We start from the raw sequence: 26,782 nt of genomic DNA, 5'->3' as shown, positions 1-26,782 counted from the left end.
ACTCATTTTGAATTTGATGCCTGCAACACGTTCCAAAAAAGCTGGGGCAGGGGCATTTACCTCTGTGTTATATCACTTTTCCTTTTAACAACACTCAAAAAGTGTCAGTGGAACTGAGGACACTAATTGTTGAAGCTTTGTCGGTGGAATTCTTTGCCATTTTTGCTTGATGTACAACTTCAGCTGCTCAATAGTCTGGGGTCTCCATTGTCGTATTTTGCGCTTCATAATGCCCCACACATTTTCAGTGGGAGACAGGTCTGGACTGCAGGCATGCCAGTCTAGTACCTGCACTCTTTTACTACAAAGCCACGCTGTTGTAACATGTGCAGAATGTGGCTTGGCATTGTCTTGCTGAAATAAGCAGGGGTGTCCCTGAAAAAGACGTTGCTTGGATGGCAGCATATGTTGCTCCAAAACCTGTATGTACCTTTCAGCATTAATGATGCCTTCACAGATATGCAAGTTACCCATGCCATGGGCAATAAAACACCCCCATACCATCACAGATGCTGGCTTTCGAACTCTGTGCTGATAACAGTCTGGATGGTCATTTTCCTCTTTGGCCCAGATGACACGATGTCCATGATTTCCACAGACAATTTGAAATGTGGACTCGTCAGACCACAGCAAACTTTTCCAATTGGTGTCAGTCCATCTCAGATGAGCTCGGGGCCAGAGAAGCTGGCAGCGTTTCTGGGTGTTGTTGATATATGGCTTTCGCTTTAACCTGCACTTGTAGATGTTGCGACGAACTGTGTTAACTGGTTTTCCGAAGTGTTCCTGAGCCCACGTGGTAATATCCTTTACAAAATGATGTTGGTTTTTAATGCAGTGCTGCCTGAGGGATCGAAGGTCACGGGCATTCAATGTTGGTTTTCGGCCTTGCTGCTTGCGTGCAGAGATTTCTCCAGATTCCGTGAATCTTTTGATGATTATGGACTGTAGATGATGAAATCCCTAAATTCCTTGCAATCGTATGCTGAGAAACATTGTTCTTAAACTGTTGGACTATTTGCTCACGCAACAATTGAGCCTTTCAAGGATGCTCCTTTCATACCCAATCATGACACTCACCTGTTTCCAATTAACCTGTTCACCTGTGGAATGTTCAAAACAGTTTTGTTTTTTTAGCATTCCTCAACTTTCCCAGGCTTTTGTTGCCCCTGTCCCAGCTTCTTTGGGATGTGTTGCTGGCATCACATTCAAAATGAGTGAATATTTGCAAAAAACAATAATGTTTATCAGTTTGAACATTAAATATCTTGTCTTTGTAGTGTATTCAATTAAATATAGGTTGAAAAGGATTCACAAATCATTGTATTCTATTTTGATTTACGTTTTACACAACATCCCAGCTTCATTGGAATTGGGGTTTGTATTACATTCTATGCAAAGGCAGTTCAATCTGCTCTCTGTACTCTATTCTACTCTTTAAGACATAATGTGACAATATTCTATTCCACTCTCTGTGACAGTATTCTATTCTGTTCTATGCACCAGTATTTCACTCCACTCTATATCACGTATTCTATATGATGGCATTCTGTAAAGCCCTAAGTGTCTGCATTATTACACTCCCTGTGATTATTCTATTCCGAAAGACAGTATTCAATTTTGCTTTGTGTGACAGTCTTCTTTGCCACTTATGACAACATCACACTCAGCTCTAAATGATAGTACAATTAAATATCAAGAGTACTAAAAGGTCATATAGAGTAAAATAAGATTGGCATTAACTCTATGTGAAAATTTTATTTCACTCTATATGATGGTTTTCTATTACTGTCAATATGACAACATTCTATTCCACTCTATATATCAATATTCTATACCACTCTATACATCAGCATTCTACTCTGCTTTATACGACAGTATTCTAATCCAATCTACATGAAAATATTCTTTATAACTCCATGATTACATTCTAGTCCGCTTTATATGATAGTATTCAATTCAAAAGTCAAAACGATAAGTGCTCTATAGTCAGTGAACAAAGAAGAAATCAAATCTATATATTACACATTTTGTTTGTACACACCGTCTGTACTCAATTGTATTCTGTTCTAATACTATCAAGGTATTCCATTTGAGCCAGCTCGAAATAAATTCAGCCCAGTTCAGTTGATGGAATCAGATAAGTCTATGTATGTTTATTCTGTCTGGAGTCCTCTTCTGTTCTCCGGCTTTGTGCTGCTGTATTGTGCTGTGATCCAGAACTGAAGGAGTTAAGTTCTGTGCAGTGGGTGAACTCAAAGGAACTGGCGTTCACGTGGCTAAGCCACTGTTGCTATGGGAGAGAGGCCAGACAGAGGAGAAAGAAACCCCTCTCTCTCCGTCTCTCTCACATTCCCATTTTCTCTCTCTCGTTCTCTTTCCCTCCTCCTCTGCTCTGTCGTTCTCTCTGCCAGAGAGCCTGGCTGGCTGGAAAACCAAACGACTAATGAGAGTACACAGCTCTCACTCTCTCTCTCCTTCTCCTCATTTTTCAAATAACATTCACCCTCTCTTTTACTTCAGCTCTGAAACATTTCTCTCTCTCTCTCTCTCTCCTCCCTTCATCTGCCCATCTCTCTCCTCATTCTGTCCCTCTCCACCCTACTCTCTCTCTCTCTCTCTCTCTCTCTCTCTCTCTCTCTCTCTCCTTCTCTCTCTCTCTGTGTCTCTCTCTCTCTCTATCTCTATCTCTCTCTCTCTCTCTCTCTCTCCCCTTCTCTCCCCTTCTCTCTCTCTCTCAGTCTTTCTGTAATATCAGAAAGCCAGCCTGTGAGTCATGCACCAACAGCACAATGCCAGGCTGAATTTGCCAGCGTGCGTTTCAGCCCTTTTCAGTGCTACCAGAAATTAAAGTCAAGACTAATTTAAAGACCAAATATACAAGACCTAGCTGAGAAAAGTAGCAGGCATATAACCAAATGCAGCTACTAAAACAGTCATCTATAGATAAGAAAAACACAACCAGGAAACTAATTGTTAAAGAACATGAAGCTGTGTTTAGTTAGGCAGATATGATGCAGAGTGTACAGTTATCTCTCCACTGGATTCATTTCAAAGGTTGGGCCCAGCAAGGAAAACCATCACAGCTTTATGAGGAAAAAAGCATTTGTACAATAGCGTCTGGGAGACAATAAATATTTTCATAATCATGTTACCTAAAATTCTTTATATGCATCAAGTATAACAATAATATATAATGAATAAATGCAGTAACATACATTTGAGAAGCTGGAACCAGCAAATGTCTGGCAGTTTTGCTTGAAAAATGAATGAAACAATGAATCTATTATCACAGAAATTGCCAGTTAATTTTCTTTCAATTATTCCATTCATTACAATTATTTAATCAACAGCATCAGCTCCAGTAGCTTGCTAGATACATTTATTAATAGGAGACGTCATGTATACACTTTCCATGACTTTTAAAATCAAAGGTGATTATAACCATGAAAGGCAAAAACAGAGAACAGTCTAAAAAAATTGCATTATTTATGATGATTATCTACACAGTCAAACAATACTCACTTCCATCTCTCACTGTAAAAACCCTGTTATTTAGGCAAAAGACAAAATACAAGTATGGCATATTTGAACATAAGTATGAAAAAGAATTTGTTTTACAAAACACATTATCCCTTCAGTCCAATGAATATGAAAGCATATCCTAGGGCCAGACAGGGTAGATCAGAGGCAGACAAGAAATGACAGAACAGGTCAGGGTGGACTGGAACAGGACAGGACAGGACTGGGAGGACAAGACAACATATTACAGCATAGGACAATAGAGAAGAGCACGAGACAAAACAGCCAAGAGGGAAACGACAGATAAGGACAGGGACTGGGCTAAAGCGGAGAGGGTTTAAAAGCTATGACACAGCTCATCCAACAATCTAAGTGTCTGTTTATACTATAGTAGTAACAGAAGCCACTTCCCCGAGGACACTGGCACACATAACAATATGCACTATATATTATTAATCATAAGCTTTACTAACAGTTTTATTTGAATCTTTTTTCTTTCTTTTTGTTGCTTAGAGAGAACAAACTGTTCTTGAGGACAACAGAGACTCTGTCTGAAATTCAAGTAGAGACAATGTAAGCTCACCTATTGTCATTCATCCCCTTGTAGTGTCCCTCTGGCACAGAGCAACCATGTTAATGTAATGAATTTGATGATGAAAAGATTAAGTGTACTACATTTCGGGGTCAACTGGTGTCAGTGAGGTCTGCAGAAAGACGCATCACACAAACAGGTGAGGCAGCATTCCATCAGCCCCCGCTTTCTCCAGCAAGTAACAATTACAGGTTCACCTCAGGGGGTGGACAGCGAGTCCCTGCACTCAGCCTGTGTCCCAGTCCCACAAATAAGCAGAATATAAACAGCAGAGGTGTGTGAAATCTTGCTCTTATGAATAGATACAGCCAACGAGACCGACACGCATGAGCTACAGTTGCTTGATCCATTTGGGAGATGTTCCAAAGTGAACAAGCACAACCTCCTCATTACTGGCTACACCAAAATAGCTTCCCTCACATTCTTTGGTAAAACAGTCTCGTTAGAGGGCCGGGCCAGTGTTCCCTGACAGCAGGACTCGAAAATAGACAGGGCAGCTCTGGGTCCAAGATACCACTTGGACTGACATGACTCTTTCAATGGAGCTTAGCAAAGGACATTAAAGAAGTATTTCACCAACATAAGGAGAGTCCTCATGTAAAACTAGCCCGTGTCTGCAGTAGAAAGAGGACAATTTTTTAGATATTGGTGCAACATAACCAGAGAACACAAAGACAAAGGGTGCTTTTGCTCAAGAGGTAGAACACCTACAACTACCAGAATGCAGGACGCCAAAACAGTCTACTAAACGCTCCTGCTGGTGGTTAACATCACTCAAGACTGGTATGTTTGAAACAATGGCAGCTGGCGATAGCATTTTACAGTTAAACGCTAAGCTAAAACATGTTTCTGAAAATATTTGAGGTGAGAAATATGTAACTCAGTTACAGAAACTTGGTTTATATTTGATCAGTGCTGCTTAGTTTTTGTCAGCCTGCGTTTTCACTGTGCAGGAAGCAGGATCACATCCACTTCCTGTTCGCAACTCTCACTATTACAGCTAAACAGGGCGTTAAAATATGTTTCTGAAACCGTTTTAGGAAAGAAATACACAGTGCAGAATATTATCTTGATTTATAATCAATGACCACTGTCCAGTTTTGCTTTTTGATCAGATTTTGAGATTGAGAGACAGAGATAGAAAGGCGGGTGTGTCTCTTGATCAGCTGTGTGGCGGCGGGTGCTGGGCAATATGACAATGCGAAAGTACAGCCTGTTGTTTGAGCAATAGCCCGAGAGCCAGCGAAATACCACCAAATGATGTAATTTATGTTATTTGGTGATGTTTATATATCTAGGCCCTGGTTAGATAGAGGAAGTTCATCCCCACATACTACACACATTGTTTTGATACTAAGCTGGTTGAAAATCAGAGAAGTAGGACTTAGTAGTATTTATTAGTATCCCATGGCAGTCTAGCCCTACATTACAGGCTTTCCACCCAAGAAGAGTAAACATTTAGAAGAAATAGCTGTAAATATCTGCAAATTTTGTACTCAAGGTGCTAGTTTGAGTCTAAATATGTCAACAGTGGGCTTTAAAACCACATTTGATCAGCTCCTCTATCTAAAACCATGGAAGCACAGATTTCATTCAGAGCAGCTGAGAGCACCGGGGCTGTGTGACGGTGGGATGGAGATAACAGCAGTCAGACACGCTGCGGTTTATTCATTCCATATTCTGGACACAGTCGCAGTCAGTCTGGGCTGCTGTCTCACTGAATCTTTTACTAAAAAGACTGTGGATCGATTGTTGAGATAACCCAAAGACAGTTCAGCACAGCTAGCAATTACAATGTCTCACTTTAGCAAAGATGATTATCACAAATCAGTAGTAAATTCAAAATCATGTTAAATGCCAAACTCATTGCTATTCATTTGGCATATTAATCATCCAAACATTTGCATCCACAATCTGTCTAAAACTGAGATCTAGTTGTTGGGATGTGTTTTTAGCATTATGAGCGTCTACAATACAAATTCCATCACAGCACACAATGAGAATAGAGGTAGTGCAGCACAGTACACCATTCAGGTCCGAAATGGTCCTGCATGAAACCACAGCAGCTGTCGAGTAGTAGAGCCTGATGTATTCCCAGGGTTATCTGGGAAGCCGGCGAGCCTATAGGAGACATTATGGCTGCCGTATGTAGCAGTGTGTGTGTGTGTGTGTGTGTGTGTGTGTGTGTGTGTGTGTGTGTGTGTGTGTGTGTGTGTGTGTGTGTGTGTGTGTGTGTGTTTCAGAGACATGGGGGAAGGGTACATCCAACCAGCAATCCAGCCAGCCCATCCTGGCTTCAGATTACATTTTGTTTCCTTAGGCACCAGAAAACAAACCACTAACACTCTAAGTATCCAGTTACGGCACTGCCCAAACACCACATAACCTGGAAGTCACATAGCAGTACTGCAGCTTACTGTGCAAATATCAGCTGGATAAATAAAGGCTCATTGTGACACTGCTCTACAGACTACTTTTATATTTTCTTATACCTGATTGTAATGAAATCAACTAGAACCGGCACTGTTAAACAACATCAAGCAGCAGAGAGTGTGAGGAGTTTCTGTGTTACTTGTAGACATCAGCACCAATACATGCTACACTAAGACAAGTGATGAAAACATACCTGAAGGTTATTCAGTGAGAATAAACAAACTTGTAAATGTAAACATTCAATCCATTAAGTATCTAGACTGCTGATAATGCTATGTGAAGGCTGACTGCACAAGATGAATAAACCACCATATATTCACATACCTGATGCAGCTCTGGGGACAAAATGTCAGTCATTATTGTTCTTCATTTCTCTAGGTCACAATTAGGCAACATATGGCTGCGGGGCCAGAACCAAGGCCAATGAAGCATCTTAATATTGCCTCCTCAAAAGAAAAAAGAAAAAAGACCTCTACTCAAAACAATCAATAAAACATAGCATTATGTTGATGAATCTTGAGGCAAATGACTACAATTCTTTTTACACACAGACTGCTCTATAGAGACGCTAGCAAGTCCCTTTATCGCACCGCCTTTGCATTTTTACACAGAACTAGCTAACTTTAGACAGCATGCCAGCATGCCAGAAAAAAGGAAGAGACATGACAGGCCTGATGTTTAACAAAACAGCGTCCGCCTCTAGTGTGACATATAACATATGTGTGGACAGTAGGGCTGCAACAACAAATCGATAAAATCGATTATAATGGATTATTAAATGTGTTGGCAACGAATAAAATTATCGATTCTTTGTGTCGCACAATTATAACGTCACTCGCCGTTTTTACCGAGAGATGGTGCTATAGGGGCCACAACAAAGTCCCCTCTTTATACCCCTGCATTTTTACACAGAACCAAACGATGGCGGCATAATTCCACTCCTGTGTATGATTATACGCTGCATCACAGCATCCTGCTATCAAAAGAGGCATGACACAACAGCCTCGGCCTCTAGTGTTACATAAAATATGGCCGTCAGGAGCGTTTTATAAATAATAACAATGGTATAACACGTTAATCACAATCATTTACCTTCTCTGTTACACAGCAGCTGATCTCATCCTCTGCATGGAAGGTAAAATGCTCTAGAATCTCACTATTTTCCCAGTTTGTGGACATTTACAACTGCTGTTCCCCTTCTTTGCTGTTTTCTATGCTGCTTTTTAAATCTCCGCGTTGGGTCAAACAAATAAACACATCGTCAAAACATCACTCTTTCCCGACCGTGGTCACGTCTTTCAGGCTTTATGTTTTACAGACCTTGTTACAGTGCTGTTACTATGTCTGTCCCAGCATAGAGGCGAATCCACTCTGTCCCTTCTTTCTACGACTGGACATTATACACACAACAGCAAGATGGCATAACGACGTGATATTCCCACCTTGAGCAGGCAGTGTAAATGCGACTACATTTTCCAGACCTAAGAAGGCAGATGCAGAGGATGCTTGGTTTTTTTTGGCTCCACGTATGTTTGAGCGAACAAACTTCTTCCGTGGTAAACTACAACACATAAAGCTACAGATCACAGTTGATGGATAAACATCTCTGTGCTGCATATTTCAACATCTACCATGAGTTTGATGAATTCATTCTGAATTCAAAATATTCAAAGTTATGTCTATTCTGTAGGGCTGCAACTAATGATTTTTTTTTTATCAATTAATCGATTAATCTATCAATTTTGGTTTTTTTTATCTAACTATTTTTTTTATCACTCGATCCACATAACAACAAATTTACAGAAAATAACATTTTACAACGCTGCAGAGCATTATTCCCTAACAAAAAATAGCCCAGTTTTAACTGGTAATCTGTGTTTTACAGTCTGATATGATAAGTGTCTCCAAAATAAAATTAATGTAAGAGCTTGTTCCACTCAAGTAAAAGGAATGTAGTGCAATCTACATTTAGCAATCCAACAGCAAAATAAATTAAACAATGTAAAATACAAGTCACTCTGAGGTGGAGTAACAAAACAGTTACTCTTCGTTACAGTAACAAACCTCAAACCTAGCAGTCCAACAAAACATCTTACAGTAAAATTTGTGCAATTTGAATAACACTATAACTTTTCTCTAACAGAAATAATTAAAAGTACATTCTTTCTTCATGAAAAAAGGCCAATAGGCCAATAGGCCTTGACTGGGCATATCGCTGGCTGCTGATATGAGTGCTGTATTTTCATATTTATAAGGACCATGGATCTATTATAAATCTGGATACAGCCCATAAGCACATATTCCACTCATTTATGAAGTTATACAAGCTCCTGCGCAGCTGACAACCCCATCCTGTAAACGTTTCAAAATAAAATGCATTGTAACAGCAACTGATGACATTCTGTCAACAGAGACACAGTCAGATAGCTTTTGTTTTGAAAAGGAAGCAAGGAAGTTAAGGTAAAACAAACGTCTTTGTGTTTCCTCATCTCTGTGACAGAGAGAGACTTTAAACTGCAGCATAAAGTGGTATAGAGTCAACAAACTCGAGCGTCACGCATAAAAAACAGCGAGCCACCATTTGTCTAGATGTGCTGCAGCTGACACGCAGGTCAGACGTGACTGACAAGCGCTGCTCGTGTGAGCAGTGTGCTCGCTCTTACGTGATGCATGAGCGCCGAAACAAAAACAACACACCCGTCGCTGCTCACCCTCTCATTACGTGCGCTGTGTGAAACGGTGCGACGCGTCGACGCACTTTACGTCTGTCAACGTACTTACGTAATCGATTACGTCAATTACGCCGATGCGTCGCCACAGCTCTACTATTCTGTAGTGGAAAATATGGCCAATTCCATATTATAGTGTTTGTAGTGGCCTTTCTGAAGCATCTCCATTTGAAGGTGAAAGCCTCTCTCCTGCCATGTTTGTTTTCTGTGTCTCTTGTTTGTGTTTGTACTCTAAACAATGCTACTATTCACCACCCAAAATACAGTCACACGCAGCTTAGAAAAGTTCCTAAACTGGCTGAACTGCAACACTGGAACAACCACGCATGGATTCTGTATGTGGAAGGTTCTTCCCCGGTCACAGCCTGTCATTTTTTGCTGATTAGCCACACAGAGATGAACCTCAGGCCACAGCCCTGAAAACAAACTAGCAGCACTGCTACTGTACACACACTCTCAAACACACACACGCTGGACTGTAATGGAAAACAAAGGCTCCTATAGGCAATGACCTGGCTGCCCTGCTCTTTCCATTCATTGTGAATCCAGATGAGTGTGGCAGTTTTATGCCTAACGTGCCAGCGAACGGTTCTGCTGCTGAGCTTTTTCTTTTGCTTTCAGCTCATGTCAGTGTCCCTCAAGTCCCACCAAAACCCAAGTGTCTGCAAGGAGATTACAGTGCAGTTTGGACGCTCTGTATTTCACAATGTACGTCACTGTTATTGTTGGGAATGTTATTTTTCTTCATCTGATTTTTTATTGTGTTATTCAGGTTATTCATTATTATTATTTATATATATTTTTATGCCACATTTTAGCTCTTTGATGTGTTAGTGTGTATGTTGTTGTATGACACTCTGTTAGTACGTTTACATGATGTTAGAAAATGCAAATTATTGTGTTAGTCCAACTAAAACTAGACTTGCATGAAACTGTGCATGAAAACATAGTGAATGTGTAGAGTTTGTTTTGTATATCCTGGAAATGAAACGTTATTTTCAGCTACCATCCATTGTAATGGAAAACCCTTGTTGATTTAGCCCAACAGATATTATATTTTGCGCTTAATGGCTGGTAATCTCAGACTGATCTCTCGACTGTATATTGCATTATATTTCTACAAAGATATAAAGCCATGAACCAATAAGCCTTAGTGAGCCGTTGCTTACCCAGTATACTCCTGCACTACTGGCCCATCTGACCAAATACACTTGACAAAGGCCTGACAGCTTGGCTTGACACACTTCTTCTAATCTAATCTCCAATCCTTCTCCACTGTATTCACTCAGCTAGTTAAGCCCCTTGCTAATGAGACTGTGCCCCATTGTATGGAATTAAACCAGAACACTACTCACTGCCTAAATCACATCACACACAAGGACCAATTCTACAAGGGAATTAGGGAAGCTGGGAGCATGTTTGTTGTGCGGTATAAACAATTACATGTGATATGCAGCGTAGATGAGGGAGCATGCAATTACACATGAGAGAGATGTTTAGCTGTGCCACAGTAATCAATTCATGGAATTATGTCACCTTGCTGTTTCTGTCAAAAATACAATGCATGAATGCATGAATTAAGTGCAGAATAACACAAACCCCCTAAGCAATGGATGTCATCTAAATATTGTCTCCAAGCTGTATCCCTGTTACAGATCAGGATTCATCAGCTTCATGTAGCCCCATTGTTGATTGATTGTATTTTAGAATAATCATTTGATATATTAAAAACACCTAAAGACCTGTTCTGCATACCCCCTTGTTTACATTATGACCATTTTTTGTCACAGATTCTGTTTACTCATTCATTTAGGCTAAAACTAGACCTCTACTAAATTTTCGCTTTTCAACCTTAAATAACCAAAATCTAAACATGTAAAGACAAATAACTCTAAATGTATAAAGACAAATAGATGTATAATAGACATTTATTAAATGCCTTTCAAAGTTAACTTTCAGTTGGAAGCTTTGAAGCATTTAACCTGAAATGTATCTACTGTCTACATCACATAGAAGGCTCCACGCGCAGTCAGTACATGTGAGAAGAACCCATGCATGTATGCTGGACGAAATGCTTTAAAATACACACAAACAAGTAAATCGGACAGCCACCGATGACACCCAAATTAAGTCACACATAGCAAATAACCCTATCAGATACGTAATATCTGATGACTTACAGTCCTCAAGAAATGGCACATTATGTCCTCAGAAACCACAGTAAATGATCAAATCATAACTGTGCTGGGGTTTGGCTGGTAATCTGCACAGGCAGATAGAAGGATTCAGCAAACAAAAGAAAACGGGAACAGGCACACAGTACAGTGAGACAGTACTGTGTATGTGCCAGCCAAGGGCTTGTCAGGGCAAATATTTCATTGTTTGCTGTTTTTGGCATGTTTGCCAATTATGAAAATAGCTCTTTTTTTGAAGGAGGGGGATATTCAGACCAATATACTGCTAAGATTTTCAGCAGCCCTTGTCTGCCTACTGACTGTATTGGGAAAGCAATAATTACACATCAAGCAGGAAATATGTCTGCGCCTGAAAGCTCCACAAGTGACTACATGGAGTTGTCTTGAAATTGTGGACAATATTTTACATTAAATTCCCAAGCATTTCTGCCTCCCTGTTCAAGTCGGAGAGGTTGTTGTCCGCCAGAAAAATACAGGCAGACGGAGCTTCTATGGTCGACAACCAAATAATATGGATTGTGACCAATAACCAGGAGATATTGGGGATTAGCCTAACGTGAGGGCTGTAGTGTATGGTAAATCTATAATCTAACCATACCTCCGTCAGCTGATTTGCAGTATACAGCAGATTAAAGCATTTAGCTGCTCGGGACTCAAATTCCTCCACATGCTTTTACAAATGCAGCCGCTCTCAGAGGACATCACGATCCATGGTTCAAATGCTGCCAGGTGCTTCTCGTAGACTAATTGATTATTTTGAAATTAACGCTTTACATTATGGGTGAAAGAAATTGTGTACCGTTACCTACATGGAGCCCACTGTGGTTTTACCATTCTTTGTACTAAATGTGAAAACATGGAGGCTTGTCTTAGACATAGTAAATGGTTCGGGGGGAGAAGTTTTAAGGTTTTGGTGTAAATAAGCACAGTGTCTGGACCACCGCGAGTTGTTTGCTTTCCATAACCCCCTACTGGTAGTCTGTCTCCCATTAACTTGCAAGTTAAGAGGGCAAATAACTAACAAATCAAAGTTTTACACACAACAATGACACATATTTTGGCGAAACAATGATGAATAGCAGCGCTATATCCTACCCTTTGGTCCAAAGAGCCATAATAACTAAGAGAAAGCCACATAATAATTTCCGCCTGGCAAGCCTACAACATTGCCTCGCTGGCTAGCCACCAACCGCAGAGATTTTCCCATTTGCTTTGCATGTAACAGACCAAAGCGGAGGACAAAATCAGCGTTTGCCTTACCGTCAGATCGGGATTGTCGCTGTCACGATGGTTAACGGCTCGTATGACCCCGGACCTCCACGGCCACTGAGCGATGTCGCCGATTTCAGGCGGCTCGTCCCCGTTGACACAGAGGAACCGCTTCCCGACCAGCTCCGGCCGAGCCTCGACTGCCATGGCCCTTCGCTGGTCAAAACCCCCCCGCGAAAAAACTTCCCAACAACGACGCCCTTACAGACCTGTCATTTAAGACATTAAACCAGTTCTAAAGAATCCAACGGGAGAAAGAAAATAAAAAAGGAAAAGTTGTTTGTCGCTAAACGCTGAAAAACCGACCCGGGGGATTTAAATGTGTAGCAGTCTCCACCCGCTAGAGCGTCAGTCTCTTTTCTCTGAGCGTGAAAAAACGGTGGAACACTGAACCGCATCACCGCCGCTATCCATGCTCGTCTTTCTCCGCTGGATCCCAAGGCATTCACAGGCCGCAGCACGGTTGTGTCCCTCCGCTCAATTGAACCCCATCGGTACTATTTTCTCAAAACTACTACTGTTTGTACATGTAGAACTGCCACGACTACTGCTAACAGCACGTGTAGACAGCTACTGTTACCACTGTAACAGTGGACTGTTTTTCGTCCTAGTGCGATTGCTGGTATTACTGCTACTATTACAAACAACAACAGCACTATCTATCTATCTATCTATAGATATGTGTGTGTGTGTGTGTGTGTGTGTGTGTGTGTGTGTGTGTGTGTGTGTGTGTGTGTGTGTGTGTGTGTGGAGAAGGGTAGGAAGGAATATCTATCTATCTATCCAACCAAGATAGGTTCCCTGTCTGAAATTATATGGCAGGTTATTATTTTTGATGTAGATCTCTGTTTTGAGGTTCAAGTGAAGAATATTGTCCAGTCTTGCTTTTTTCAGATCAAGAAAATCTTCTAAATAAGGTCATTTTTGTCTCCTACTCATATGATTACATGTGCATTTAGTTTTCCTTCCTGGAATACTGTAACACACGTTATGCTGGTATCAGTCAGAGCTCCATCTGTCGCAGAGTGCTGCTGTTCAAATTTTAACAGATACCAATAAATACGAATACATGACTGCTGTGCTTTAAGACCTGAAGGGACATCACTTTCTTGTTTTGCACTTTTTGCTTTCAGATGCATTCACAATTTGCAAGAAATTAGCAGATTTAGAAAATAGTTAAACATTGAAAATTAAAAAATAAAACAGCTAGGGGAAAATGTCTAGGGGAAAAAAGGGGGGAAACTAGGAAAGAAACATTTTTTTAATTATCGTAGTTATCTATTTAAAATTATGTTACAAAATTATTCTAATTTTTAAAGATTTCCTCATGGTTATTTGCTTGTTTGTTTGTTTTTACATTCTCTTTCTCTCTCTTTCTTTCTCTTTTTATACAAAATTTTAGGTAATTTTCTTGTACTTTTTGCTAATTTCTTGCTAAATTTTGGGTCATTTAAAAGAAATCAAGCCAATTTGCTCAGGTGTCACAGGTTTATACCAGCAATTTTCGTGTGCTGCTTTCAGACACCTTTCACAAGTATTTAAACTTTTGCACCATGAATGAATTGGTGTAACTTCTTTCAGAAACATTAGGAAAAAGGCAATGACCCACTTTAAGAAATGCTCTAAGAATTTCAAGAAATTGGTAGATTTAGAAGATTATTTCAAAAAGCTAGAGAAAAATATCAAGCACAAAAAGAAAAAGCTAGGGGAAAAACACATCTAGAGAAACCATAATTGCATATTTAAACTATTACAGAATTATTATTATTATTATTATTATTATCATCATTATTTCCAAATGTACAGGTACTAATTTCTTGCCATTTTGGGGTCATTTCAAATGTCATTGCTCATTGCCTTATTCCCATGTTTTTTAATTAAATAAAGCCAATTTGCACAGGTTTCAAAGGGTTAAACATAGATTATTGTTAGGCCTCAATATTCCTATTATCTATAGTTCCATACTTCATAATCTGCTGCTTATATTTGTATTTTACACCTCTTTAATCTTGCTCTGGGATGTGAACATTTAATTCAGAATTTTAAATGCAGCTGACCTGTTTGGTGTCTTTCTTTCAGTGTGGATTTGCTAGTTTACTAGTTTGCATTGTCTTGCTCCTTACAGCCTCAGACAGAGAGAGACTTGGCAAAGGAGAGAATGTGGGAGAAGGAGAACAAGAGAGGGAAGGTTTGTGTGTGTGTCCAGTGTGCTTGTGGCTCCATGGAGGATTGCACGCTTGTGTGCTCTCGCTTGTGTGTGCAGAGCACAGGGATCTTAAGGACAGTATAGAGGTTTGTGTGTGAAGTGTGGAGGAAGCAAACTGCCTGAAGCGACCTCCAGGGTGGGATGCAGGAGGATAAGGGAAAGAAAGGGAGAGATGGAACGATACAGGAAAAGAAGCAGGGGAGGATGAGTAGAGAAGCTGCAAAGAAAAAGAAGAAAAAAATATGCTGAATAAACAAAGTCATTCTAATGGCACATGAGCAAAGAGATGACAGAAGCAAGAAAAAGAAGAAAAGGAAAGAAGACATGACACAAAATTTAGCCAAAGAATTTAGCCAGAAAATTATCTGAAAATTGTATGTATTCATATTTCAAGGTACCTGCTCAAATTTGGGCAGCAGCACTCTGCACCAGATGGAGAAGGTGTGTTCAGATTCAATGCAACATAGATTTCTGATCCATTTGGCCCAATTGTAAAAATAGCAACAATACAAACAAACCAACAGATGTAAATTCACCTTCTTTAGAGGTGAGGAAATGACTCCCATCTATACAAACTGAACAACTGAATAATAATGTCTGTACAGTCACCTTGTTGGTGTTTGTGGCGGATAAACACAGAGGCCAAATACAGCTTTGTGGTCAGACTGGAATAAGGTGGAAATTTGCACCTTAAAGGTATAGTGTGTAAGAGATAGTGACACCTAGTGGTGAGATCGCAGATTGCAATCATCTGAGGCTTCTCACATGTGCTAAGCTTGTAGGACAGGGGTGTCCAAACTTTTTTGAATGGGGGCCAGATAAGATGATGTGAAAATACCCGAGAGCCAGCTGTTTCTCACATTATATGTGTTATTTCAAAAAATCACACACAAATGACACAAATCCAACTGTTTCATCTGTAAATGAAAAAGTATGCAAGTTTCCATCGCTCCTGAAAGCAGGAGCCATGCTGTTGACTTAATGCGTCTTGCTGTAGCCATGTTTGTCATGTGGCAGGAAATATGTGGCGTTATGTAACTGCTTGTTTGTTTGTTTTCTGCTGTCTGTTTATGTAAACACATTACTTTCACCTACACAGTTCCTACTGCGCGCATGCATACAAACTGCTTGATTAACCTATATTGTGTTAATCATATCATAAAAGACAAGCTGAGCGTGGTTTATATTCAGTCTAGGCCCAAACTGACTCCAGGCTGGACTTTGGACACAACTGATGTAGGAGAACTACAAAGCCGACACAAAAATGCAAATGGCCCTATCCAGAGCCAGTATTTGGTTTGTCTGTTGAAGGCTACTATAGAAATAACATGGCCAACTGCATAGAATAGTATTCACCAGGACACCAGGAAGTGCATCAGGTTTTAAAGTCAATTTTCACAGTGGCCAAAGAGTGGAATTAATTCCAAGTCCATCACTTCATGCCACTGGACCCATAAAGACTTTTCTTTCTTATTATGGGAAAGAGATGTCTGTCAATCAGTGGATACATTTTCTGAGCATCAAACCCCCCAAAAAATGAATCATTTGATCGTCAGGATTTGATCTATTCAGTACGATAACAAGTCTACAGGAGCAACAACAGCAATAATTTTAATTGGGGGCGGCTGTGGCTCAGAGGTAGAGCAAGTTGTCCACTAATGGAAAAGTCAGTGGTTTAATCCCCAGCTACTCCAGTCAAGTATTAATCAAGAAGTACCCTTTGGCTAAATACTGAATCCCAAATTGCTCCTGATGCAGCATTTTCAGGGTGTGAGTGTGTGTTAATGGTTACTGAGTAGCTGGAAACACCTTGGACAGTAGCCTCGGCCACCAGTGACAGTACTTTGAGTGGTCAAAAAGACGAGAAAAGCACTATACAACTACAGTCCATTTTACCATTTATTCCTTGTCAAGTTAGCAGAGCTCTAAACCAGAAGTACATGGCTTAGCCGGCAGAGGTTTTTAGTGCACCTGCTCTTACGGCATAATGACGCAGAAGCAGAGCCAATAGACCAAAATAGAGCTTTTTTGGCTTCACTTCACTGAGCAACTTTCATAGAAATAAACGGGGTCCTGCCTCCAACACTGCATCCAGGTCTGTTAATACATCCATGGGACTCACTTCTCATGTAGATATCAATGGCTCATTTTAAGGTAATGAAAACACAACAATTCCTAGTTTCAGGTAATTACACACTGATGAAAACATACTTCTGAATTTTGCATTTCTGCCAATAGATGCTCCTAATTCCGATACACTAGGACAAAACTATCAACACACAGGGCCTTAAATGTTATATAGATAGGCTATATCTTTGAAAGAGGAGCTGCTAGAGTTAAAAATGTTGTGGGAAGTTTTGAAGTGCCTGTTTAGCCTCCAGAGTTGATGAAGTGTTTGCTTAAGACATTGTGAGACAAGCAGGTAAATGACTGCTTTCAAGCAAGCAGATGGGACAAAAGGTCAAATTAGAGATTCACAAGATACCTGCAGCAATCTGAATGCTACAAAACTGTGTGTGAGTGCAGGTATGTCATCTGGATGGGAAAATACGACAAGGGAAATATGAAGCAAAACTGTGCAATGCACTCGCAAAGCAACATGTTAAATGAGAAGCATGAACAGGACATAAAATTAACAATTGACACCTCAAGCAACAAAACTGGAACAACATCAATTTTCTTGTACTGCTTTCAGACACTACCACATGCATTTGCTTTGAAACCTGTTGAAACCTGAGCAAATTGAATTGACTTCTTTTGAAAACATGGCTATAACGGCAAAGAGCAACTTGATAAGAAATATTTCAAGAAATCTGGAAAAGGTGAAAAGAAATTTAGCTTAGAATTGGTATTAAAAAAGATTAAGAGGGAGTAATTATTCAAAGTTAATCCTTTTCAAACCAGGATCGACATTTATTTTCTTTTGCTGAATTTGAATGTCTTTCAGAGGTATTTTGAGCACTAAGCAAATTGGTTTGATTTATTTCAAAAACAAAAAAGGGCTATAGTTTTCGAAAATTGTGTGAACTAAGACTGGTAAAATGTTGAGAAAACTATATTTAGAATGATCAGAATTGTATATTTCAAATTACATGAAAAGGGTTGTTTCTTTTTTTAAAAACACTTTTTCTGGTCATTTTTCTTCTATGTACATTTTGTGTTTTTGTTCTTTGTTTTTTTGCAAATTTTTGGGTTATTTTTTTCAAAGTAATCAATCCAGTTAACTCAGGTTTCACTTTAGAAAATAAATGTCCAAAGAAATATTCTACTACTGCTGCTGCTACTACTACTACTACTACTACTACTACTACTACTACTACTTCTACTACTACTACCAATGATAACAATAATGGTTATGTATGTATGTATCTATCTATCTATACATACATACATACATACATATACATAATATATACACAATACATTTTTTTTTTTTTACTTTTTTCTTTTTTCTTCTAAAGTAATCAAGTAATTTTCTTGTAACTCTTAACTTGTACCTTTAAACCATATTTCTGAAGGAAATCAAGCCAATTTACTCAGAGTTGAAGAGTTGAGAGCTGGAGTAAGATGTCAGTGAGCAGATGCACTGAACTGTATACTGTATTCTTGATAAAGCCATGAATGTATTGTTGAACAGGTTGTGAATGTATATATAACTGAATAGTGATGCCTCACCTGATTGAATACCCTCAAGCACCAACAATGTCATGACCAATAAACTTTTTTTTTTTAACCAAGGGCTTATTTCCAGTATATCTCTGCTCGGTTTGATTTATTTGCAGATATGTGTCTGACTGGATTTTGCAGCTGTGCGTGACATTAGACAGTACTGTGAGGCTAGCAGTGGTGCAGCTGAGTGCTCGATGTGGAGGTGTTTTCTGTTCAGCTGTGATCCTGATGCTGATGCTGTCCCAGACAAGCACTGTGACCAGAGAAGCTCCACTGGGAATCTCCCTCACACTGCTGCACACTGCAGTAGCTGCCTTCATGAATAACAAGTAGCTACGAATCCAAGCCCCCTCCTCCACCATACGCACATACTCGCATCATATGTACACAAAACACGCATATGCCTGCATGTGGTCACAAACATGCACATCTGTAAATACACAAAGGCGCAAGCTCATAGTTGCACACATACAGGCTCACAGGCACGTTGATGTGCTCAGATATCACTATCTACACACACAGACTGACATGCACACACAAAGAGACAGGCATGCTGAAGTTCACAGATGGGGACTGTGTCTGCCAAGTGCTATGTATGGAAAACTGTAATGAATATGATTACAACCTAAAGACTGATGGGGTTTATGCAATGAGCAAGACAAAGGCAGTCCACTGCGTTTGTGTTTCAGCTGGTCAGTAGGCTGTCTTTTTCAAAGCCACTTACCTTTTGTACAAACACGATAATAAATACATAAAATAAATTATTTTTTAGCCATCTAATCTTACAGCATTTTGCTGTTGCCTCAGTACAGTCCCTTGTGTAAAACTCTTAAAATTATACACATTTTTTCCTTAAAATAAATTGTCTATTACAGAATATAGTAGTGTAGCTACATTTCAACAACACACAGTGGGTCAAGAAAATACATAAGACTTCCCGGTTGAGTAGAGGTGTAGAGCAGAAGGAGTAATGCATCATTAATGGTTCACAGCATCATTAATGGTTCACAGTTAACCCTTTGAAACCTGGATGGATACCAGTTTTCTTGTGTTCAGACGCCTTTCACAAACTATTTGACACTTTGAAATGTTAGAAAAGTGGTTTGAATTCTGTAAGAAGATGTGAAAAGAGGCAATGACCAACACGGCAAGAAATATCCCATAGAGTGCAAGAAATAAGTAAAAGGTTTTTCTTTTCTTTATAAGCGGGGGGTTATTAGTAAATCACCTCCAAAAAGGGAAAATGTTTAGAAGACTGTATTTATAATTATATTATATATTAAAATAAATCATCAGTACGTTGTTTGACATCTTTGTTTTTTAAAGAAATCATTTTATTTCTTTTTTTTGTTGATGCTTACTTTCAGGTATTTTTTGGGCTGTGTCTTGTTAAGTGGTCCTTTGCCTTCACCCTCTGTTTTTTTTTTTTACACAAATCAAACCAATTTGCTCATGCTTCAGAGTGTTTACAAGCTTTAAAGCTTTGTGAGTTTTTTCTTTTCTTTTTTAATATTATTGAGTTTTGGATGGTGTTCTTTATTTTCTTTTTGTTAAATAATTTTGAGTTTTGTGGGTGTTTTCTTCTATTTTTATTTGAGTTTTTAGTATGTTTTTCAAATTTTCTTTAATTTAATTTTCTAATAATTTTGTGTTGTTTTCTTTCCTACCTTGGGTACTTCTAAGTTCTACCTTTAATAGGCTACTTTAAGTACATTTTCCTCAAATTTGCATCTTCAATGCAAGATTGTTACATAAAACAGAGTATTTTCACAGGATGGTATTAGTACTTTTACTTTAGTAAAGGAACTGCATAAAATTAAGTTATCGTCCGTTTCCGTGTTAGGAAAAAGCTCCCCAACGAAAACGATTGGAAAAGCCATCAAACAAACTCATCACTTCACTCACTCATTGGACAAAATTCGCCACGAATCGGAGACGGACCAATTAGCGCACAGGTCGCTGAGTTTGAAATTCCACCGCTTCTTCCAAACGCAGAAGTCACATGGGTAAACGCAGCCAACCAATAATAGTCTGTGTTTGTTGTAAACAGAATGAATTGTCCAATAGTGTGTCCGGGAGGCAGTTCTTTTCCTGTTGACGTCAGTGGCTATCTGTGTGCACCGTTCTGGTGCCAGGAATTGGGGAGGAAAGTAGAGAAGGAAGGAGGAAAACTGGAGGGGATGAGAGATTGCTACACAAAACAAAAGGAATCACACTGGATAGATATCCCATCGCTGAGCTATGGCTGCGGAGACAGAGCAGTGAGAGTGAAGGTTTTTTTATAACATGTTGGTCGGCTGATGTACAGCGAGATAGCGAGCTGCTCCTGGATCCGCTCATCGAAGTTTGGGTTTAAGAAGTTTACCGTTCCAGCGCTACGGTTAGCATTTAACATTATCACCGGGCTGTCTGCTACCTGACACATCCCCGTACAGCAAACATGGTGTCCTGGATCATCTCGAGAACGGTTGTGTAAGTACTAAGACCATTCAAGTGCTGAAACTGAACTCAAATGGTCCTTTTACTTCGTGGCGAAAATAATCGCTGCTGGAGGGATTGAACTTTGTTAGCTTGCTTGGCTAACTTGTTAGCGTCCTTGGTCTAAGTTGTGACCTACCTTATTTTTTTAGACTAGCGCGGGAGCTTTGTCAACAAGAAACGACATATTTTGTGTCGACAAACAGTTACCACAAAAACACATAAATACTTATACGTTCTACAAATGCATAAATAGCTAACGGCTAGCCTTGCTAAATTGCTATTGCGACTAAAGCTAATGCTAGCATGTTGTTTATGAATCATGATCATGCAGGTTGATGAGTCAGCCGCTACAATACGTACCTTTTTTAAGTATCGTTGAAAGTGGAAACTTTCAAGTTCTACTTGTTCATGTGTGAAGGAGTGTCCGATACAGCTGTCATCTTGAAGATATTATTAGCCAGCCCAGCCCAGTTTAACCTGGCAGCCATAGCATAGTTAGCACGCAGGAGGAAAATAGTATTTAACCGCATCAAATGAATTTCTTTGGCTTTGCATGGATTTGTCTGGTTTGATAGTTCATCCTCTATTGTCATGCTGCTCGGGTCCCTCGTGAATAAAGCAGAAGTCAGAGATTCAAATTTAACCATCTGAAAGCTGAGCAAAAATATCGTTTTTAAAACATCGTAGGAAGGCATTGAGCAACAAAAGAAGAAATGACCCCCAAATTAGCAAGAAATGTGAAAAAGTACAAGAAAATTACCTGGGGAAAATTACCTTGTGAAGAAGAAAACAGCTAAAAAAAAATTACGGAACATTGGTCAAATAAGGTCAAAGTTTAAAAACATACCTAAAACTTGGTGAAAGTTATAAAACTTATAAAAAAAAAACATGCTTAAAATGATACAGATTTTGTAACACAATTAAAAATATGCAATTATGATATTTATACACATTCCCCCAATTAAAAAAAAATCTAAATCTGTCCATTTCTTACAATTTGTGGAACATTTCTTACCAAGTTGCTGGTTTCCTATTTCCACATTTTTTTTAACAGAAATAGGACCAACTTGCTCACAGTTCAAAGGGCTAATACAGTGTAGATGTGCATATTTTGGGGTAAAAGTGTCATCTTTTGACCCAACACCATACCCTTTTATCATTCTGTCTATCTCCTGTTCTCCCTTTTGTTTTTTTTTCCTGCCTGTATACATCCAGGAGGAGAAGTTACGTAACTTGTTATAATGGAGGAAAGGAATGTAGCGGAAAGGACAGAAGGGAGTGGAGGAAAATGTGAAAAAGCCTCTCCCTCACATGCAACTTTAGATCACAAGCCGTCTGTTGTTGGATTCTGAACATATTCTTCTGTATCAGACTGTGGTCACAGGTAATAATGCAGTTTATCAGTGTTTAGTCGAGACCCAGGTTTAAGCATTGGGAGCAGATGAGAATTTTAAACTTTCATGCCTGTTGGACATGTCATAACCTGTCCTTAACCTTGTCTACTCTCCTGCCTCTGTGCTGCATTTCATCACACACCAGACTGTTCCAAAGTCCATTAATGATTAACAGCCCATTGCTGGTTTCCAATAAACAGTCCAGCATTTGTTGTTGGTGTGCCTCTTTACTCTGGGACATTATACTTAACAGTGACTCTAAGGTTCAAGCTACAATAGATAACTTTTGAAAAAAATATACTTTTTGTCATATTTGCTAAAACTTTCATCCACACAGTAGTACATGAGATGGATAGTTTGTGACCCAGTGGCCATGTCAAGCTGAAACCGAGCACTGCCTGGAGCGAACCGTCTCATTTTACAGCTATACAGTACACTAAAATATGTTTCAAAAAAACATTTCAGGTGAGAGATAAGCAATGCAGTAACAGAGTCACATTTAATCAGGTCTGCCAAGTTGTTGTTTATGTTCAGCCATGGTAGATTCTAGCATATGCTATTAGAAGCACTAAAAGGAAAAACATTTTTTTATTTTATAGAATATATGTCTCATGTACTTATGTGTGAATATAGTGAGAGTTTCAGCAAGTATGACAAAAAGTTTTTTTAAAATATTAAATAAATTAGTCACTGTCCACCAAAATTTGCATGTGCATGCAGGATTTTTTTAAACATGGGTAAACCATTTAAACTTAGACTATAGACTGCTTTCCCGTTGCCAGTAGAACAGAGCTGTGGACACCGCTCTGCTGCAGACTTTCTGTGTGTGTGGTTGTTTTGATTGTTTTGGTCCGTTAGATGCCACAGACAGACTGGAGAACAGTAAAAATCAGCAGGGACAGAGGTGTGTGAAGACTTAATGGTGGTTTCTTCTCTTTATATATATATATATATATATATATATATATATATATATATATATATATATATATATATATATATATGACATTTAGCTTCACTTAGAGTTTATATATATCTGCATCAGATGAACAGTGCTTTGACTGCATTGTACAATTGGATTACATTGAATTCTACAAAATGAGATACACTTAGTGTCCTCAATTTTGGTGTCCAATCATTTGCAGTATGAATGGTTGATGTCCGACCCACAGACATCTACAAAGCAAACACTGTAGCACCCTGATGGTGAGATAATTAACTGATTTTCTTCATGCCCCAGACTGAAGTTGAGTAAAACAAACAAAGATATCTGAAGCTCAGTAATGGTATGATGTGCTGAGTCTACTATAATTTTCTCTGGGCAAGCTAAAACTGATCTTGAAGTATTCTGGCCTAGATTCTGTACACTGGATCTTAGGTCTTGTCTCTTTGACAAGTGTCCAATGCCCATGTCAGGAGGGTTGATAATTTCCATTACAGTGGCTTGTTGGGTAGTAGCTGTTGCTGCAGTGTATGGGGTAAAGTTGGATGCTCTAAGCATGCAGCTCATGCATAATGTTAAAATTATAAAATTATGCAATGACAAATTCAAAAGGATTAATAATTTTATTCTCTCTGTTCACAATAGCATACTAAAAAGAAAAACTTAAATGGCAATGCATTTAATAAGAGAGAACTAAAACTTATTTTGGAAACTTCTAATATGTTCACTATCAAAGAAAGAAAGCACCATAAAACATGCTCAGCAGACCCTTTCTGCCTCTACACATCTCCTTTCCAACAACCATTTAAACTGTCTAGTCATGCAACAGTTAAAAAAAGTCAGACACTGATTTTCAACTCAGCACTCCATGACCAACTAATTTTAGGTTGGCCGCCTGCAAGGAATGGCTCCAGCATATGTGTGTGTATCTCTCCAAGTCTCTATTTCTCCAGCTTTTTCTCCATGCAGCGCAGTGGGCTGTTCTTTGTTACAGCCTCCCTTCTGACAAAAGGCATTTAAGTTGCCCAGCAGTTAAACAGCCTTGAGAAACGCTGATATGCTTCCCAAGAATGTGGACCTCTATGGTCATAATTATTATCAGATAGCACAGTGTTATTGTTCAACCCAATTGCCAGAAAAATGTTGGCATTATAAGTTTCTGCAAACCATGGATATGTTAAATTTGCATGTTATTATATAGCAGATATGTTGAAACTTTATGGTAAATGCATAGTTAACTTGAAGCACAAAAACCACTTGGTTATAGTTAGGAACAGATCATATTAATGTAATATTTGAAAACTAGTGTGTTCATGAGTGGAAGTGTATTGATTTCTTCGGGGCCATTTACACAGCAATGGGCCTTGCATAGAACGTTAAACTTTTGTTGCAGTTTGGCTTTTCATTCACACAACAACTGCGTTTGGGGGCCTGAAAACACAAACTTTCAGAACCCGGTTCCAGAGTGTAATCTTTTGAAAAGGCCACCCTTTCTGTAAACTGGCAATGCGCTGACTCCGTTAGAGTGGTGGCATCACGGCCACACTTGGCGCACGTGTGCGGTGTTCTTCTGTGGTGTGTCATTACAAAGTTACACCGCCAACTATTGGCCTGGCATGCATACAACAGTGTTGTTGGTTGTTTTTGAGGATTTGTGTACACGAGGATCAATCTCACAATTTTGTCGTATAAATGCAGATTTTTTTCAAAACACAAAGGGAAGAATAAACGTGGCCCTAACTACACTGGTTTTATTGTCTGAAGTTGCAATGTTGCATCCAGTATGCTAGCTGCAGTCTGCTTGTAGCTCTCAGCAGAGTGAGTAACCAACCTTTCAGGAAATTTAATTGCCTGTGGCGCATGGACTTATTGCCACAGGCAGTGCCTTATTTATATTCATCGCTGTTGAATAATATGCTAAGCCAAACAATATGCTTATAGTGTATCTGGGTAATGCTGCCTTGTGAAGGCCATGGAAACACTATTTCTATCAGTTGTTTTTCCAAGTGATTTTCTCCTACATGATCACACATTTTTCTGCTAAAATTTTGGTCAGAATGTGATATGTGGGGATGTTCACCTATGTTGCCACGCCCCTGCCATTCAAATCACATCAAACCACACCCATACAGTCCTGACAAAGCAGAGTTTTGGCTGGTAAACTGTTTGATAAGTTACACCCAAGAATTAGGAAAGAAAGACACCTTAAGCAAACTTGTGAAATCAGAGATTAAAGATCCACATGAAGCTGGACTCACTTTATGACTGTTGAGATGATGATGTTTGATGGGTCTGACAGCTGATGGGACTAACCTGGACCGGGTCTGTTCCAGTCGGGGTAAGTTGTTGTTGACAGTCTGCATATAAAATCGTAAAGTGTGTGATAAAGAGTTCATTCTGAAGTCTTCAGATCCAGTCGCTGTCATTGTTCCCATAAAACTTGGTTAATATTTGTGACAGGCGTCACTTGTAGGGGTGTAAAGATATGTTTTAACAGCAATACAGTGCGTGTTACAGTACATGTTCAGCGATGCATGACAAGAACGAAATGGGCTCATGTAGAGAGTTGCGATATGATACGACTCACTGACTAGAAATCGATATAGCAACTTTTTTTTCCTAAATAGAGGATAAGAAAATGCCTATATCTTTGGAGTGGTAGTGGAGGTAAAAAACTGTTTAAAGCACGATACACCAAACTCCACAAACATTCAGGTCCAGGCCTCTATTCACTGTGTGTGAAATAAGTACCTGGACAGTGGATTCAGCAGGATTTTTTGCAAGGAAATCAGAAAGGAATCAACACAATAAGTTTACACAACAATTACATGGCGAATTGTCATTGTATTTCATCTCCTATCTGCATATTTTGCAAACAGCAAGCATTTAATCAAGAATTTTTTACAAAAGACGAAATGTGTCCAGATCTTGGATAGCAAACGCAGACTTAAAATCTCTTACTCTCCACTGATCTGGTGCTTCCATGCCATGATCTGCCATTATCTGAATCCATGCTGCTGAGTGCTGACTCTATACACATGCCTAGAACTTGGGGCATTCTTAGCAACATTCCAGGTGTGCTTACTCTCAGTTTATCTTCCAAATGAAATGGATAAACTGTTGGTCTGTTTTTAACTGACGCCTTTTTTTAAAAAAAAAAAAAAAAAGGTTATTGTGCAATAAGGTGATAGTACAACAATAAGTGAAGGCAAATACAAGGAACAGACATTGTATGGGGGAAAAAAAGGCAACATAGTTAAAACAGGTCACTGTAGACTAAAGAAACAAGAATATAAACTGGCTTCGAATTGGCGGGTAGTGATAGACTTTGATATATATAAAGAAATAAAAT

At 39.2% G+C, this 26,782-nt stretch overlaps 2 protein-coding genes across 3 annotated transcripts in view; one reads left to right on the top strand and one right to left on the bottom strand.

The window, feature by feature from the left end:
* jmjd1cb (jumonji domain containing 1Cb) overlaps nucleotides 1-13,118 on the bottom strand; it is a 176,402-nt gene extending 163,284 nt beyond the window's left edge. The window contains exon 1 of one of the 2 annotated variants that reach the window (XM_042508074.2): nucleotides 12,729-13,118. In XM_042508074.2, the coding sequence (XP_042364008.2) occupies nucleotides 12,729-12,884 (156 nt within the window). In that variant the 5' untranslated portion in view covers nucleotides 12,885-13,118. The remainder of the gene's footprint in view (nucleotides 1-12,728) is intronic. The other variant, XM_042508073.2, reaches the window with a different exon arrangement.
* A 7,608-nt stretch (nucleotides 13,119-20,726) lies between these two features.
* reep3b (receptor accessory protein 3b) overlaps nucleotides 20,727-26,782 on the top strand; it is a 72,757-nt gene continuing 66,701 nt past the window's right edge. Inside the window, exon 1 of the mRNA XM_042507327.2 lies at nucleotides 20,727-21,084. Coding sequence (XP_042363261.1) covers nucleotides 21,053-21,084 — 32 coding nt within the window. The 5' untranslated portion in view covers nucleotides 20,727-21,052. The remainder of the gene's footprint in view (nucleotides 21,085-26,782) is intronic.

The sequence above is a fragment of the Plectropomus leopardus genome, chromosome 19 (assembly GCF_026936395.1).
Source record: "Plectropomus leopardus strain MGB_pleo_1.0 chromosome 19, ASM2693639v1, whole genome shotgun sequence".
NCBI classification, from domain to species: Eukaryota; Metazoa; Chordata; class Actinopteri; order Perciformes; family Serranidae; genus Plectropomus; species Plectropomus leopardus.
Note: the sequence above shows the minus strand (reverse complement) of the source record. Positions and strands in the feature narration are given on the sequence as shown.